At 39.0% G+C, this 17,721-nt stretch overlaps 1 protein-coding gene across 2 annotated transcripts in view; it reads right to left on the bottom strand.

The window, feature by feature from the left end:
- Positions 1 to 16,529, bottom strand: part of PDCD6IP (programmed cell death 6 interacting protein) — a 30,439-nt gene extending 13,910 nt beyond the window's left edge. For both annotated transcript variants that reach the window (XM_066556876.1, XM_066556867.1), the window contains exons 1-6: positions 16,250 to 16,529; positions 10,141 to 10,195; positions 8,297 to 8,366; positions 5,072 to 5,199; positions 4,339 to 4,492; positions 1,143 to 1,243 (exon numbers count right to left, since the gene is read on the bottom strand). In XM_066556876.1, coding sequence (XP_066412973.1) covers positions 1,143 to 1,243; positions 4,339 to 4,492; positions 5,072 to 5,199; positions 8,297 to 8,366; positions 10,141 to 10,195; positions 16,250 to 16,455 — 714 coding nt within the window. In that variant the 5' untranslated portion in view covers positions 16,456 to 16,529. The remainder of the gene's footprint in view (positions 1 to 1,142; positions 1,244 to 4,338; positions 4,493 to 5,071; positions 5,200 to 8,296; positions 8,367 to 10,140; positions 10,196 to 16,249) is intronic.
- Positions 16,530 to 17,721: the final 1,192 nt, after the last annotated feature.

Raw genomic sequence — 17,721 nt, forward strand, 5'->3', positions numbered from 1 at the left:
ATAAAGAAGACTAGTGACTACTGACATGGAAAGCAACTTAAAAGTCATTTTTAGACTTTATATAAGTGCACTTATCTTTGCAGGATACCAACCAAGACATGAAGAAAACATTATGCTGCAGCGCACAGTACAGACATGGTCTTAGATCAAGGATTTGGCCTTACTGTTTTATTTCTTAAATCAAGCAGCACTGGAAAACACTTTAAAACACTGATGTTTTAAAGACCTCAGTATACAAAAACCTGCTTCTTCACATTTCTGCAAATTTGCTGCTCCCCCAGAGATGAAAAAATAACATTAAAAAAGGGTAAATTTGGAAGACAAAGCTGTCTCAAAGGCCTTGCAACTGGAGTTCGACACATCCAATCAACCTTCACAGCACACTCCTAAACATGGAACTGTTCTCAGAGCTGGTGTTAACCAACAAACCTTACGCTCTTGCAAATAACCTCGCTTGAGAGATTACTTTGCAACTGGAACAAGGAGCAGATCTACAGCTTAGAAAGGTACACAGCAACAAAAGATAATGCAATGGCTGTATTATACCTCACTACCTGTCAAAATCATCATGAACATAACACCTATGTGGGAAACATTCAAGGAACATGAGAAAGATCTTTCTACCTCTTCCAAAACCAACAGCATTCAAAGTTGCTTTGGGGTAGTGTAAGAGAAAGCAGGCAGAAGACACACACTGACTTCCAGTCATTTTTGTCACTAACAGGTCAGTGAACAGTACCTCTGTAGTCATGCTGTACTCAACACGAGAGCAAATTTCACATGGAAACACTGAGACTAAGAAGCCAATTAAGCCCAAATAGAAAGTGTTAGTTTGAAAACAGATTTAGTAAGGCATTAAATTCTAAGAATGCATCCCTAAATAATACCATAACCATTTCAAGTTTACTTTAATGAAATGCATTACAAATAAATGCACTTCATGTAATAAGATCTTACTTATTAAAAAAAACCCACACTCTTTTGCCCCCTCGATTCTTCACTGTTTTTCAAATTACAGGTTCATTTTCCTTGAAAACAGCTTGAGAATACATATTTTAAGTGTCTTTCAGCAAGTACATTGTAAACAATAAGAGTTACTCACAATAACAACATATCCCACATTATTTCCATGAGTTACTAACCTTGGGCAAAGTATCTTTATATTGACACTGTTTGTAAGCATCACCATAGTAATCTGCAGCTTGATTTGCTAGTTTAGCTATGATAGCATCTTTCATTTTGTCTGTGGGGAGAAGGAGAAAAAAAACCAAAAAACGATTAAGACAATCATAAATTTTTACAACTGAACAGTTGATTATTTAACCTTTAAACAGCAATAATTGCATTTTAAGTGTACAGCTTTATATTACATCTCAAAGGTGGGATCCCATTCTTCCCTCTCAACATCCAGCAGCAGTTTCCAGGATTTCTACTTTAATTATGACACCCAAGGTTCAGTCAGTTGTACAAGAAATCTTTTGGGAGCTGCAAGCATTTATGCAGGATTAATAGCGATGCTTTACCTCAAACCAATGGCAAGCTGCCAATAAAAGCCACAACAGTCCTACTCATAACTCTCACAGCTTGCTCTCAGCCCTTCCTTGTGCCAGCACAAGCACTTGTGCAGCAATAGCCAAAAGAATTTAGCTAAAATCTAGTTAGCAAAATAGGTTTTATTTTCAGCAGGATCTGCTCCTAACCCAGTTCCATGTCAGGACTCTGAAAAACTGCAATAGGGAAGGGACTGGTCATTTCCATTGCAGTCCACACCACTGTCAGCTTACAGCAAATATAGAAACACCACTCCTAGACATAAATAACCACAACTCCTCAAAGTCATATCCACTACTTCCTATCAGCACATGTGCCTGTCTGCTGCGGCATCCCCTGCCTCGTATCATCATTCTGCTCCTGAAGCCAAAGCTGCTAGAATAGGAACATTCTGCATCTCTCTATCTCCTTTTATAAAGGAGATATGCACTATTGCTAGTGCAGGCTGGAGATTATCTCCTTTTATAAAAGAGATAAAGATAAGCTCTGGCCTGCACTAGCAATTCAGCCTTCCAAGATAAGGCAGGCAATCAGTGCAAACACTGGCTGTCCACTCTAAATAGCTGCCCTTAGAAACAAGCACCCAGTGACCCTTAGGTACTGACACACTGATAAGCATGACTCTGGGAGATTAGGAATTCTGCAGAGTATGTTTATCTGCTAAAATTCGACCAAAAGAATTCCCAAGTGGTCTGCTCATACCAGCATACTCACACATCTATCTACAAGATTTCAGACATGAGCTGTGATATACTATATTCAGCTTCTATGAAGTAAACATGCTTAAGGTATGCCTTAAGATCTTTTCACTGCAGAACAGGATTTAGAGGACAAGCTGAGAGAAAGTAGCTTATTAGATATATTACCTTTCTTCTTTGCTAGAATGTTCCTGTCTGGTGCAGTACAAACCACACAAAACACCTAAATAACTTTCCTTTCTAGCCCCGCCAAATGTGCAGTAGTTGCATTTTCCTTCCTATAGCTGGACCATTAAGAAAGGAAAAATACTGGTATACTAACCACATTTCCATTAACAAAGAAAATGTTAGAGGAGACTCATTTGTCCACGCAGACAACTCAGAACGTATCTTTCACCATCAGAAGCTTTAGTTTTTATTCAGGTATCTTTAAAATATTGCAGCTACAATGTAAGACTTGATTCAGGACAGCAAACTTGTTCAGACTTAAAGACAATTAAAGAAAACATTAGGAAAGGCTCAGAAATTAAAATAACTGGCCTGTAGTTACGTAACAAAGTTAGTTATGACTGACCAATTTGGCTTTTGCCAACACTTCTACTTTCTTTTAACTTCTAAATAGACTCGGTTCTATCAGAAATATCATTGTAGCTGGTAAGCTGATAAATGGACTATCTCATATGAAAGAAAGCCTAGAAAAATTCCAAGTAAGGTAAATAGTCAATGCAGCAAGAAGCTTAATTTCTGTTTTGAGATCTAACTTCGAATGATTTGTGCTTGAAAAACAGTTTTTTGAAGGTAATCATGTTGTCAAACACGATCCTTCAGAAAATGTCTTTCCCCCCAGAAAAATGAACCTAAATACAGCAAAATCTACAGCCTTACTATCTTTAAAACACTGTCAGACTTGTGGTCTTAGGAGTAATCACAAAAATCAGCAGGTCACTGTGCACACCAGGGACTTGGATTAGCCTTGTTTTGTCTTTTTCATGTTTTGGAAAAGAAGAAATCAAGACAATGACAATCTATTTGTCATGCAAAATGAGGGAAGCACTGACTCGGTTCCTGAAGGAAACATTTTGGGCATTTGTTGTACTAACTTATTTCAAAGCAATGTCCAAACAGCCAGAGACTAAAATACTACTACCAGCATGATAAAGAACAAACATAATTTATCAGCTGTCTGAAGGACAACAGTTTCTTGTTGAGCTTCTCCTAAAGACAGAAAGGCTACAAGAGTTTTCAAGTATCTTCCCTATGAAGACAAGAAACATTGCAATTCAGATAACCCAAGTCTTCCTCCAAAGTATTCCAAATAATGTCAGGAGAGAGACCCATTTGTGGGCAATCACATTTGACCTCTATGTCCTTAGCTTCTAGATGAAGAACTTTTTCTGAACAAAGAGAGAAGAGCAGAAGAGTAAGAAATTTTGTATCAAAGATAGTACCATTCCCCAGAAAATTTCTTTGAAGCCTAAGTTCTCTAATAGTTGTATTAAGATAGCTAGACTTTGAATGTGAATTTCACAATCAACCCTTAATATCCAGGGAAAAAATTTTTTGCTCTACCGGGAGAATTTCCCTTTCCGAGATCAACTGGGCATTCTAAAAGAACTGGTCAAAGAGTTTCTCTGTTAAAAGCAGGAGCAGCCAAACAGAATTTGTTTCCCTTCAACTCTTAGAAAATCTCATTGGTTTCTAGCACAGGCATTTCTTTCTAAATTCTTGTGAAATCGCTCCCTAGACAGAGGAGTAGGGGAGTACTTATGCACCATTTTTAGTACTCTCAGTTACTTCAGAGAGTCTTTTGTCTTCAAGGGGGAAAGGGAAAAAATATAATTCAGTAATATCATTTGTAAAGATGAAGAACATAAAAAAGCAGATAGGAGAACTGCACTGTCAGGTGAACCTTAGACAAATTCTTAAGAGACATCCGTATTTTGTGTTTAATGACCTGCAAGGAGCATGGGAAGGATCAGAAAAGGCAAGAAACACCCTTGACAGGCTTTTAGTAACTTAACACACTTCTAAGTTTTTGGGGAAAGCTGTAATATGCCTTTAAATACACAAGCCAAAAACTAAAACATACCTCTTGTCGCTTTCAAAAAAAAGACTTCTTGGGCTTGAGCCAGCATAATAAGACTGAGAGTCCCAACTGTGTCTGGAGAGATGTCCACTGTAGGTTCTCGATTCAAGGCTGACAGAACTGTGTCTTTAATGTGTTGAAAAGCACCACTAGCAAACTAAATAAAACAAAATAATATATTATCACACATTCTTTTCATATACATTTTCCCACTAACAAATATAATACATATAATTTTTTTTAAGGTTTCTTTGGTGTATGGTCTACCATTTTATTGTTTAGCCACTAAAAACAACCCCTTGTGACCTCTTGTTCTTGTAGTCACTTGCAGCCACTAATGAGACCATTATCATGACAGACTATAAATAATGGTATATTGGTTACACTTAACAGCCTAAAATTTTAATTCATTCCAGAAAGACGTCAGATTATTACTGTAATACTTGTGAAAACTAAAATTTATACTAGCTAAAATTATTAAATCTTAAGCTGAAGGTTTAGTTACCAACTCATTTGAAGAAAGGAGTATGAAGAACTTTATAGAATTATATCCTCCAAATCTGATAAACAAATCTGACACAAGATAAGGTACACAGCCAATCCATCTTTGCAATTAAGAGCAGAAAAATATGTACATATATATTTTAACATATTGTTTTAAAATTGAGAGATACTTGTTTTATGTTTTAATAGTATGAATTCTGAATTCATAAGCAGAAGCAGGGAGCCTCCGTACCTGATAGTGCTTAGCTGCAGCTTTTAGTCCTTCATCGTTATCCAGATTCTGCTCTGCTGCAATCTGGCTTGCCAATGCTCCACAGTTGAACAAAACACAGGTCTTCTCATATCCCAAACTTGCCAGAGCTGCAGGCAAGACAGACAGTTAGCCAGACTGTTAAGAAAATAAACTTCAGTTCTCTAGCATCCTACACATGAGGCCAACACTACTCTTATCAGCAAAGGTATCAACAGTTTCAAGTAAAAACAAACAAACAAAACCCCAATCCTACTGAACTTTTCAAGCTGAAGTCATCTTCAATCTGAAGACTGTAAAGTCTAATTTAGTATTACCACAAAATGTTTCCATGTGAGCAACTACAGAAAGCAACACAAAACATAAAAGCAGTAGCATGAAAATGTATACAAAATAATTTCCAAGTCTTTCTAACTAGAGTGCAGCTTTTTGGCTCTTGAAGCATTCATTACCAAGTGGTCATCTGAAATATAAACTTCCACACATTAATCACTTTGCAATAACTGACCAATTACAAGGACCTGTTCTGTTTTCTATCTACTTAAATGTAGGGAAATTTTCACTTTTAAAGCTATTGTTTCAGGCTGAAAATGCTGAAAAATATCTTCTTTATACATGTACTGAAACAGTTAAGGATTTACTTAGTTAAAACTTGATCTCACTAGGCAGCAGTGTAGACTGCTCAAAGCGATTCCTGCAGTACTTCTTCAGCCCAGAGGATGGAGCCCACACTTCTGAAACTAGAAATACCTGAACTGGAACCATTTTGAATATTAATTGCTTTCAAAAGGTTAGTTGCCCGAGGAAAGTGCTCGAAAAAAACAAATACTGTAGATAATAGTTCCTATCAGTGTCAAAATGTATCTAGACAGTCCTCCTGGAGAACAGAGGATGGACAACTACTGAATTTTCAATTTCACAAACCCAGGTACAGTTATCATTAATATGAAGGTACTCAATATGTACATTTCTTTCATTTCACTGACACCCAGCCTCCTTAAACAGCTACATATTTATCTAACACCTCTCTGAAGCTTCTATGTTAGTGCTCTCTAACCTGCACCAAGTTTTCAGCAAGCAAGCCTAAATCTGACATGCCATTTTTTCCACTTTTTTCTGAGTTACACTGTCACAGTCACTATTTTACCTAGATCATCTCCCTTCTCTAAGTTTATTTTTCCAGAATTTTTCTAAGAATAAGGTATTGAACTCAGACAAAAGTTGTTTAGACTTGGAAAAGACTAAAACTCAAGACAGAACAGAAAATATGGCTTGAAAGTTTCTGAAGTGCAGAATTACTTTATACTCTGGACCGCACCTCATGTGTGATTTACTATAGCAATACAGATTTTCCACAGACTCATCTGTTTACGCACTACCCATTAACTTAGTCAATATATTTCAGATTACGTGTCATGCCGTGAACTCAGTCACTTTTTAAGCAGTCACAGTATCTGTCAGCTACCACTGTGATACAGACTTGGGATCCAGGGAAGGTGGGAAGCAAACAGTTCAGCACCACAGCAAGAGCCAGAACTCTCAAGTTGCATCCCTGCATCCTATTGCCACAGAAGTCTCAGGAGTTTTACGCTGAATTTCTATGGAAACTCCTCTTAGAAGTCCAGAGAAATTTTTCTTCCTTGATTACTGATAAATTTGCATTACACTGAGAAACCTCACCACCAATTCTGATCTCTTTTTGTTAATTTCTTCCCACCAAGATCTGCTTCAAAGTTTCAGAATGACCCTTATCCCACTGCTTGTTAACTGAGCATTACTCACATCTCAGTTAAAAACTTCTTTGATATTTGACACAGACTGCTGCATAAATTTTTGGCCATCTACCTCACAGATTATTTAGACTAGCATATAATTAACCTGCAGACAAGCAAGCTTCCTCAAGCTGCAGTAACATCACATTTATTCAAATTGTTACAGTAATCATCATTGTTATAGTTACTGATTTTTTCTCACAATTATTACAGATCTCTAGTGATTCACAGACTATGTTTACATCATAACTAAACATTCTGAACTTTACAAATAAACAGATTCAATCCTCATTAAATATTAGGCCCAAAGAAGAAAGAACAAGACAAATTCTGAGAAAAAAAAACCAAAGCATCTTCAGGAAGGTTCCCAATTATCCAGGACTTAGAACAGTTGGAACAGAAAGCAAGGATCAACTGAGTAGGTATGCATAGGTGTATTGTTACAGATATAGTTTACACAAGTGCAACTGTTAGCATGTGTATTCAGAACATAGAAAACTGCAAAGATTTCCAGTAGTTGCTAACAGAGAGCAACTGTTAACTGTTTGCCTGTATAAAGCAGGCAAAAACTTTAATAAAAATAAAACCAGAGTAAAGTTCAAACATCTTTTTCAGGCTTTGTCTGGAACTTCAAAATTGCAATGGTCATCTTGCAATGCTGATCACGATGAACACTTAGGTATAAATAGAAATACTAAAGAATGATGACACACAACTGAACCACTCCTCACTCACTCAAAGGATTTAGTCTTACTTCTATATTGGCAAGTGTCCCAGATCCATTTCATGACCCTGAATTTGTGTGCAGGATTGTCCCTCTATGACTAAACAAATCAGACTCAAACTCGTTATGTTCATGGGAAAAAAATACAATTTTTTTTCTTCCCAAGTGATTAAATCAGTATGAAAATATTTCAAAAAAGAGTGATAGAAGAGTAATTTTAGAGTACAGGGAAATAATTCTACTCTCTTGAAAATGTGGTATCAAGACTGTGTTACGGAAGCCAGCTACCATCACTCCTCTTCTGGAGTGGACTCACTCACTCCTAAGCACTCTTCATCTTACTCATTTAGAACAGGAAGAGCTGCATTACCCAAAATCTACTGGATCTTAATGTTAACATGAACAATTCTGATTACTATCAACTGGAGTTGTTCCCAGAAGACATCTGAGAAGCAGACAGTACAACTACTATCAGAATGCACATCTATTTGTGCCTCTGGAAATCTAATATAAAATCTCAACTTTGTAAAAATTTTTTGCATGGTGCTTACTTGTTCATTATCAATGTTGAAGTGATTAATTTGTCACCAATACAGCTGAATTAATTTGAAAGCTAGGTTTAGAATGCTAGAAAGACATTAATTCAACTACATAAAAATATTCTCAAAGTTTAGCATCATTAATACTTGTTTTTTTGGTACATTCACATACCCAATTTGGCAGATCCTCCAAAAAGCGATCCTTTGTCAAAAGCATCTTTCCACGTAAATGTTACACAGACCTGGAAGTGGTGAAAAACAAACATCTTTACCTCTAAAATCAAATATAATCTTAAAATACCCCAAAATCTATATATTTAGCCCTCATATTCTAATTGCATAAAACCCTTCATTTACTTCTTGGAACGTTACAAACATTCTGGAAGTTTCAGGAAATCATCAAGAAGTATTCAAAACGAAATTATGCTACATTTTTTCCTTTCTGTTAGTTTGCTCAAAACATTTCAAGTAGACAAGACAGAAATTGTCAGAAACATTTTTCAGCTCTGTTCATATTCTGAGCAACAGATAAATTTGTTTCTGAACAATTTCTCCTCTCCCAGGAAGCCTGATGGGTTGGTACAATCACAGTTTAAGGAAACCACCCAACCAGGTAGTTTTCAGTGTGCCAAATTATCTGTGTATTTGGATCTGTTGTGAAATACCAAAATCCACTCATTATTATGAGTGAATTCAATAGCAGCATTATCAGGAAATGCCCTCAGGAAAGAGAATGGAGGTAGAAACAGTGTGTTTTATTTATATTTCCAGCATATACTTCAGAGGCAATGCAAATACTTCATTGAATCTGCTTACAAGTTCTACAATTCGATTCCTTTTTCACCTGATCAAGTAATTGTAGGCAACTGGTATCAAACCAGAAAAGATGGCAAACTTCCTCAGTTTAAAGTGCTTGGGGAGAATCACTTCAGAAAGAGCTACAGTACTGCTTGAGAGTGTATTTTCCTCTAGCAGCAGTGCTAGTGCAGGATGTTCTGGTCCGCAGATGCATTGCTGCTTCCACTGACTATTTCTCCCTTTAGGTGGAACAGTTTACAGACATGCAGATCTTACTGTCTAAGTTTTCCAGTTTTCCTTGTCTCAGGGTTTGCAAATTACCATAGCAAAGGATTTGCTCACTGAAAATCAATGTGCAGTTCTTGGCTGCAAGCAAATGCAGCTACATGCAAAACTCACGTAGAAGTTAGAAACAGATTAACATTACTTATAACCTGTCAGACTGAAAGTTTCTCCTTTTGATCATAATATTACCATTTAAGTATGATTTGTTGATAAAGAAATATAAATTCTGCCATATTTGTAAACACATTGAAAGAAAACCCACACTTTTCTCCAACAAAATACAGGAGCCTACAGATCTATTCCAGTCTCCACCTGAAGAAGCCTTCAATAGGGAGAAGTTCAGCTGAATTCTTTAGAATCATGTCCCTCTAGAGACATGATTCTAAAGAAATATGGCAAGAAAAAACCCCAAACCCTAATGAACACTATACCTATATAAAAACTATGTCATGCAGAGGCAGGAATAAAGCAATAAGCTCTTAAATGGATTATTCTGTTGTAAAGGAAACATCTCTCCTGCTTCAGAAAACAAAGATCAGATTTCATCCATTTCTATAGGTTTTCCCATAGAAATTATGAATTTAAAATCCTTTAGAACATAGCATGAAATAGACTTCTTGGAAAGCAGAGAGTTGAAGAGGAATCAGCAGAGCCCAACCCTTTCTGCCCTAGACCACAGTGATCACCTAGCCAAAGCCAAAATGCTTCTCAATCTGTAAAACAAAGGCAATTATGTCCACTAGAGGTGAAGTCTCAGCATAGACTGTATGTGAGCACGGACTAGAAAATAAACAGAGATTAGGAAAATAAGGCAGGCTCAGAGAGATTAGCTGTCTTGTTCAATAAAAGTACTCATTAGAGGATTAGGTACAGGCTTGGAAGTCACACATCATAGGTGCCATGATTCAGTAACTGGTTTGGCAGTCTTCTTACCTGATTTTCAGAGAATGGAAACTTTGGTTCAATTGCACACAGCTGATCATAGTATCTACAAAAAAAAAAAAAAAAGACATAAAAGAATCACACAGCTATTAGATAAATGAAATTAACAGTTTTGGTTTATTAAACTGGCATATAAAGTAGGGAGAAGGGCACTAAAATCCTACACACAACTAAGTTAAGAAGCTCATTTGTAGAAATGGAGGATTTGCAGGATGGACAGTTCCTGTATAAAGAGATTCTTTCAGTAGAAGAACAAGTTCAGCAGGAGGTAGTTTTTCACAGATAACATGGGAGCCCTGTCTCAGTCAGAAGTAAAACAGTATCACAGACAAAGCTGATCCAGATATCACTGCCTCATGGATGGTGGATTAGAAAAGAGCACCATGCAAAGGAGTCCCTGTATACATACAGGTAGACAATGAGTACATTAAGTCATGCTGCAAAAGTAAATTAAGTACAGCATTTAACATAATATTAACATGCTACAGTGTACTCTCCTGATCTTACCATTATAACCCAATTTCAATGTTTTTGAAATAGATGCCCTTTGCCTTGCACAGTACCAGTTGGAGAGACCAATCATTGATAAAATTCTTTAGTTGTCAACTTAATTTTCACTGGAATATATTTGAGTAGTCACAGTGAATTAAACCCATAACTTCTACATTACAATATTTTGACTAGTGACAGTGGAAGATGTTTAGGAAAGGATGCCAGAAAGATAATGTACTGGATATAGCACAGTCCCTCCCAATCTATTCAGGTAACAGTAAGGAATTCCAAGTTTTCCTGAGTGGTGACCTACACCTTCACCATTTGTTAAACGTGACAGGCTAGATGCAGAACATGAAACCCTTTAACTGCTAAGAACACATAACATGTGAAGCCTGTTTCCTATACTCTTCCTGTACCATTGGCCATGCAGCTATATGCTTAACATTATATTGGGAAAATTGTTTTATAAAGAATTTATATTCCCAATATATAAATCACCTTGCAGTAATGGTTTTCACAGTCTATGAAACAGGACTAACATTGTTCCCAGCTCCTTTCACTATTAAATACTGATCACAACAGATACAGGCATGAGATGCATGTACAAGACCTGTGTTGTACAGACAATAAATGTTTGTTTAAAAATTCAAGAAAAATTTTCAAAACTCATATACAATAAAAACAGTGTTAGTGTATTCTTCAGTTAATTGTATCTGCCAATGTATATCAGACTACAGGTTTCTGACTTCAAATGAGCCACTGCAATTTAAGACACAATATACCAAGCCACGTCAAAAACTACAATAATCTGCAACAGCAACAGGACTTCCACCAATAAATGAATTGAAAGAAATTGCTTGTAAGGCTAAAAAAAGTCTGCAAATATTTACTGTGATGGCAATGTTATCAGGATTAAACAACTTACCAACTTTATGAAAGGTATAGTTAAAAAAAATAACTAGCCCTGAAGATTACTGCAACTATATATTTAAATATACTTCTGCCATTGCCCTGGTCCGGTCTCAACACACTTGCTTTAACTTAGTATCACAAAGAAAAGGAGAATTTGCATGCTGTCTCCTCTTGACTCAGTTTAATTTGTTAACTAAAAGCTGCCACTAAAGCCAAGCTGTCCTCCCACATTCCACAATTACACTGTCCTCATCTGCCATGAGGATGGAGTAAAGGAGCAAAGCTTGTCAAATGTCCTTGTGAAGCCGGGTGTGCCCAAGCCTTGGCTCCCTGCAAACAGACTATTCTTTGTGTCAACACTACCACAGACAAAATAAGCCTGAGAGGTGTATAACTCCTCCTAAAAAGGGCTTTTTGTTTGGTTGGTTTTAAACAAGTTCAGAATTTATGTCGCTGCTTTCTTTACTATTTTAAAGAGATGTGATGTTATTTCTTCTTATTAGAGAACTTGAAAATCTACTCAAGTTTAAGAGCTCTTTCAAACTCTGCAGACAAAAAAAAATCCCAGAATACAGCCACATAGTTTTTTAGATTTATAAATATAAACGGTATAAATATAACAGTATGCATAAAAGTAAACATATAAAAATGGTAAATGAAGATGTTAACCATAGAACAGCACAAAACCATCAGTAGAAAACTAGAAAGTAACTACAGAAGGAAAAGCCACAATGGATGCACAAGTCAGTTACACACAAAAGATGACTGTAAATATAAAGGTATAATTTAAAACTAAATTTACAGTAATTTAAACTATCAAGATACAGAGAACACAGGGCACAACACAGAGGAGTGGTGAGTCTGGCTGTGCCAGTGAGGAACTACAACTGCAGCAGTGAAAGGGGGGGGGCACATGTCAGCAACACAGATCTAGTGCTCAAAATACAGCAATCTCTCATCAAAATTAGCATTATACACTCCTAAATGCCAGTAAAAAGGGGTCATCAAATGAGTAGGAAGTCAAGGTTTAAATTAGAATTTAACTAAAATTTATGTACTGCATTAAACTCAAATACTGTGCCTCCTCCAAAGAATCATAAAGAAAAATCTCCTTCAAAAGAACATCAAAAAGATGTCTTTGCTCTTTAAGATAAGAACCAGTCCTGAACTCACAGCTAGAAATCACAACTGCGACTTTCACCCCTATGGGAATTTGAGCATTCAAAATAAAACCATGCACTCCTCCCACCCCCACTTCTATTTCCTGATTTTCTTTAAAAAAAAACAAAACTGCAGGAGTTGTTAGCAAAATTAAACCAATTAAACTTGCACCAATATTCTATGTCTCCAGAAAAAGGAAAAAAAATCCAGGCTATCTTTAATATTGGAGGAAACAAGAATCCCTTGAAGCTATAATTATACTCAGAACTTAAAAAAAAAGAAAACCACCACTAAATCAAATCTGCTACGACAGAATTTAAGGGGAAACATCTGTACCAAGCTCACTTACATCACCTTCAGAGCACTCAGATTCTCACAAAACAAAGAAAGCTTGGAAGCAGGCTGAGGTCTTTCCCAGTTACCCAGTGAGAAGGGGCATGTCTCTCTCAAATGCTTCTCCAAGAGAAGTGTTTGCATTCAGCAGCTGAACAACAGCACACCACACGCTTTCAAGCTTTATTGGTCAATGCTTGTCTAGGAAATGTGGCTCCAACAGGGCTCATTTCTTCCACAAAGAAAAAAAAAGTCTGTAGTGACTACTCAGCAAAACAAGGCTTCTAGAAATTACAAAACCATGGGCAAATCCTAGATTAGTTGGCAGAAGACTAAGCCCTCATTTCTCAACAGTTAAATGGTCTACAATGCTGTACTACGTATTACGGTCTATAAAAAGCCACAAGGAAGTAAAACTATGCAAATGGTATGCAATGTTCTAATTAGTTTTTCTAACTTTACTTCACCAACAATGTTTTAAACTCCAACTTCAATGAAATTAAACATAAAGACTGAGTATTGCTCTTACATACCAACAGGAAAACACTGGAAGTTAGAAAGGCAGAGAGATTTTCAGAGGAAACACAAGGCATTTAGGCACTTGTGTATCTCAGCTGGACACTTCAAACTTCTGGATGTGCAGACAGTTATATATAATATTAAAATAACTGTGCCTTACAGAATAATTAAGAGAATATATGTCAGAATACTCTTACAGAGTAAGAGCAAAATTATTTTCTAGCAACTGTAATGAATATAAATGGTCAGACATGGACCAAACATGCATAACTTGTTAGAAATAAGGGAAAATATGCATCTGATTGTTTTATCTTTACTAACCTATAGTTAATTCAGACCTTCATCTTATCTCACTTCCACTATAAAAAGAACAAATATTCTCAAGCAATACAATTAAAAAATGCATAAGTTTTAAGAGAGGAATTTCTGCATGGGAGGGATATCACTTCATGTTTACATCAGTTCAGAGCTACATCCAACAGCTCCAGTCTACTGCAAGAGCATCTGGGCCAGGTAAATTCATCTGCTGATCACCAATCACCAGCAGAGAGAACAGATCACTGCACATGGAATTGACTCAAAGCTGGTAATTAGGTAATTATACAATTGCAAGTGGTTTCCCTTGATTATTCAGAGGGAAAACCTGAGGTGAAGTTGTATACTATGGATAAATTCATTTAATAATTGGCTGGCTCTGAAAGAGGGAGGTCCTGCTCAGCCTCTTGGCTTTCCAAAACACTGCTTTTATTTATTTATTTTTGCGCCATCTCTGATGTTTGTCTGACCCTCCACTGAACTCATTCAAGTTGCTCAGAATGCCATGCATACATTCTCCCTTCCAGAAAAGGTGTAAGGATCAGAACTGAAAAGTGGGCTGCCTTCTTTTGGTGCCGCAGAGCAACTGTTCGGGTGAAGGCGCACAATGCGGCTGGGCCAGACGGGGATTTCAGACAGAGACTAACAACAAACCCGACTGGCACCTTCAGAAAAGGAAGCTCGATTCCAGCATGCTCAATTGAAGCTCAATTCCAAGGAAACATAATCTGCTTTTTAATTTGGGTAGCAAAGTTACGCTTTCAGTTCACGGATACTCAAAATTTCCCCGACCTTCAAAGGCATAAACTCAAGTACCTTCAAAACATACACAGCAGTAGATAGAAATAGAACAGGGAACTACAAAGCTACTGTAAAACACAATCAATGCAGTCAGAGCTTTTACAGCCCAAATACCCAATGAAAGATTGATAATCATCAGTAACTTATTTCACAAAACTTGCCTTCTTTTTGGCAAGGCACTTGTTAAGAGGGTTTTGAACGTCTCCAGAGATGGAGACTCCACATCCTCCCTGGACAACTTGTTCCCATGCTCTGTCACCTTCAACATAAGCAATTTCTTCCTCATGTTGAGGTGCAATTTCTTGTGCCTTAACTTATGGCCACTACTCTTCATCCTGTCACTGGGCACCACTAAGAAGGGACCAGCACCATCCTCTCAAAACTCACCTTTGAGGTAACCACTCTCTGCACTAATACAATCCTTTCCAGTCTTCTCCAGATTAAACAGGCACAGCTCCTTGTAAGGGAGATACTCCAGACCCCTAATCATCTTTGTGGCCCTCCTCTGGACCCTCTCCAGTAGCTCCTTCTCTTTCTTCTCAACATTGCAATCCCTAAGTGTTTTAGGGAGGTAGGACAATGGAGCTGTTAGTCCTATTGCAGGCTTTATGCACTTCACCAGGCAGAAGGCACAGATGAATCTTTTGCTCACCTAACCTATGGTAACTCCAGCACCACAGAAACTCTATTAAACTTCCTGATAGCAAACTATCAGAAAGTGTGAAGCAGAAAAAAAGAAAGGATGTGACTTCACAAATACATTAAGAAGCTGCTAAACATAGAAAACAAAAGGAAATCACGCTGGTAACAAAACACAAAAACAAATCCACACACAGAACTGAACAGGAAGTGAAAAGAAAGCTGTAATAGCAAAAGGTAACACTGAAGAGAAAGAAACACCAACCCTATATGGAAAACAAAATGGTCTGTCATGGGTACAAATTGGAAGAAGGAAAATTTACATTCAAAGAAACTTTTTACTGTGAGGGAGCTGAGACACTGGTAGAGGGATTTCCCCAGGGAGGTTGTGGATGCCCCAGCCCTGCACTGTTCAAGGCCAAGCTGGATATAAGGCCTTGAGCAACCTGGTCTAGGCGAGGTGTCCCTACCCTTGTCGGCTGCGGGGGGTGGGACTAGATGATCTTTAAACTCTCTTCCAAACCCTTAACGTTCTCTGCTTTTACAATTTCTACGTACACCTAAGAGCTACTGGCACGACACAAACACTGGGAAGGGGATGATGATGGGGACAAGGCCTTCCCCTCCCTGCGCTGCCATCATGTGACACCCCACGACACCCGAGCGGCGCGGCGAGGGCCGGGGACACCGGGATGCTGCAGGACACCCGAGCGCCGGGGCGCCTGCATCCCACAGGCCGCCGGAGCCGGCCCGGCAGCCCCGGCCGCTTCCTGCCGGCAGGAAAGGCCGCCCACACCTGGGCCCGCCCGCACCTGGCTCCGGCTCCGCCACGCCCAGGGCCCGGAGCCGGCGCCGGGGCCCCGCTGGGAATCAGGGCTGGGGGAGCTGGAGGAACCCAGAGATAACGGGGGAGGGGGGCCCCTACCTGAGGAGGGTCTCCAGCGAACTCTCGTGCTTGTCGAGCGGGCGGCCGAGCGCGCTCTTGCGGAGCCTGCTGAGCTCCTCGGCGGCCCGGCAGTGCTCGGCCTGCGCCTCGGCGCCCGGGTAGCTCTGCTGAATGAACTTGCACAGCGGCTTGGCCAGGTCCACCTCCGAGGCCTTCTTCAGCTGCACCGAGATGAAGTTCGTCATGGCCGACGCCGGGCGGGCGGGCAGAGCCGCCACCGACACCGCCGCAGCTCCTCGCCGCAGCACCGGGCTCCCCTTCCCGGTCCGCCGCCGCGCTTCCGGGAGCGCCGCGCACGCGCGCGCCCTGGCCCGCCTCCCGCGCCGCTCTCTCCGCACCGCCCCCGGAGGGGGAGCCGCTCCTGAGGGGGAGCCGCTCCTGACGGGGAGCCGCTCCTGACGGGGAGCGCCCGGCCGCGGTCTGCGCCAAACGAGGGAGCGGGTGGTGACCCGCGAAAGACAGGATCACCCGTCATCAAAACTTTATGCTATTTACACATCTTAATAAACAAAGGCATCAGCGTTTACTGGTTCTAAATTGAATAACTTTCTTATTAACTAGTAATCAAGTTCCTATTTGGTGGTTCTATCTGTCGCTTGTGGTGCTAATAAATCTGCAGGCGCACTTCTTCCCTTAGTTTGAGTCTGGAGTCTGCTGGGTTCTGGCGTCCTCACTCGTAGTGGCTCTTGTCCGGACAGACCGTTTTGGGATTATTTTATTCTCAGAACAAAAGGTTAGCCAAGCGTGCAAGCAGACAGAGCAGCCGGATCGCTAGGGTTGGAAGGGAGATGATCTAGTACAGCACTCCTGCTGTGAAAAATGTGTATTTTATGATCGGCTTTTTGCAAATATTAAAATGAATATTATATGTGTTGTGTTAGACAGTAATGCTGTATTAATTCTCTTAAGTAGTGTGTTAAATATAGTTTTAAGTTATAAAAAATGTTAAAATAGAAACTATGCTATGTAGGATACTTTTTTTTAAAGAACGGACTCGCAGCGAGATAGCAGCCACAGGACACCTAAATCTTTCAGAGATAAAGAATTTATTGCCCTCTTAACAGAAGAAACGAACTTCTTCCCGCCTCAAAGGCGCTGTTAGGATTCAGAGGAAGAAGTTGACAATGACCAGACAGAATCCTGTATTTGAATGGAGTTTATACATCGTGTATGAAGGGTATGAATATGCAACAGGCTATTGTTTTTAAGGGTTAATCCTTTGTTAACAGGGATCCTTTTTCGGGCTCGTGCTGCCCAGAAAAAGGTGCCCGGATGTCCGTAACTCTTTGTCTCATATTGTCCTAATTCAAATTGTCCAAATTATTATTACTCTAATTCTATTACTATTTTTATAACAATTTTATTACTATTAAACTTTTAAAATCTTAAAAAAAACCAAGTAATTGGCATTTTTCATACTGCCAAGGCAGGGTAACCTAGAGCAGGTGACA

Source organism: Molothrus aeneus, chromosome 1 (genome assembly GCF_037042795.1).
Source record: "Molothrus aeneus isolate 106 chromosome 1, BPBGC_Maene_1.0, whole genome shotgun sequence".
In the NCBI taxonomy this organism is placed as follows: Eukaryota; Metazoa; Chordata; class Aves; order Passeriformes; family Icteridae; genus Molothrus; species Molothrus aeneus.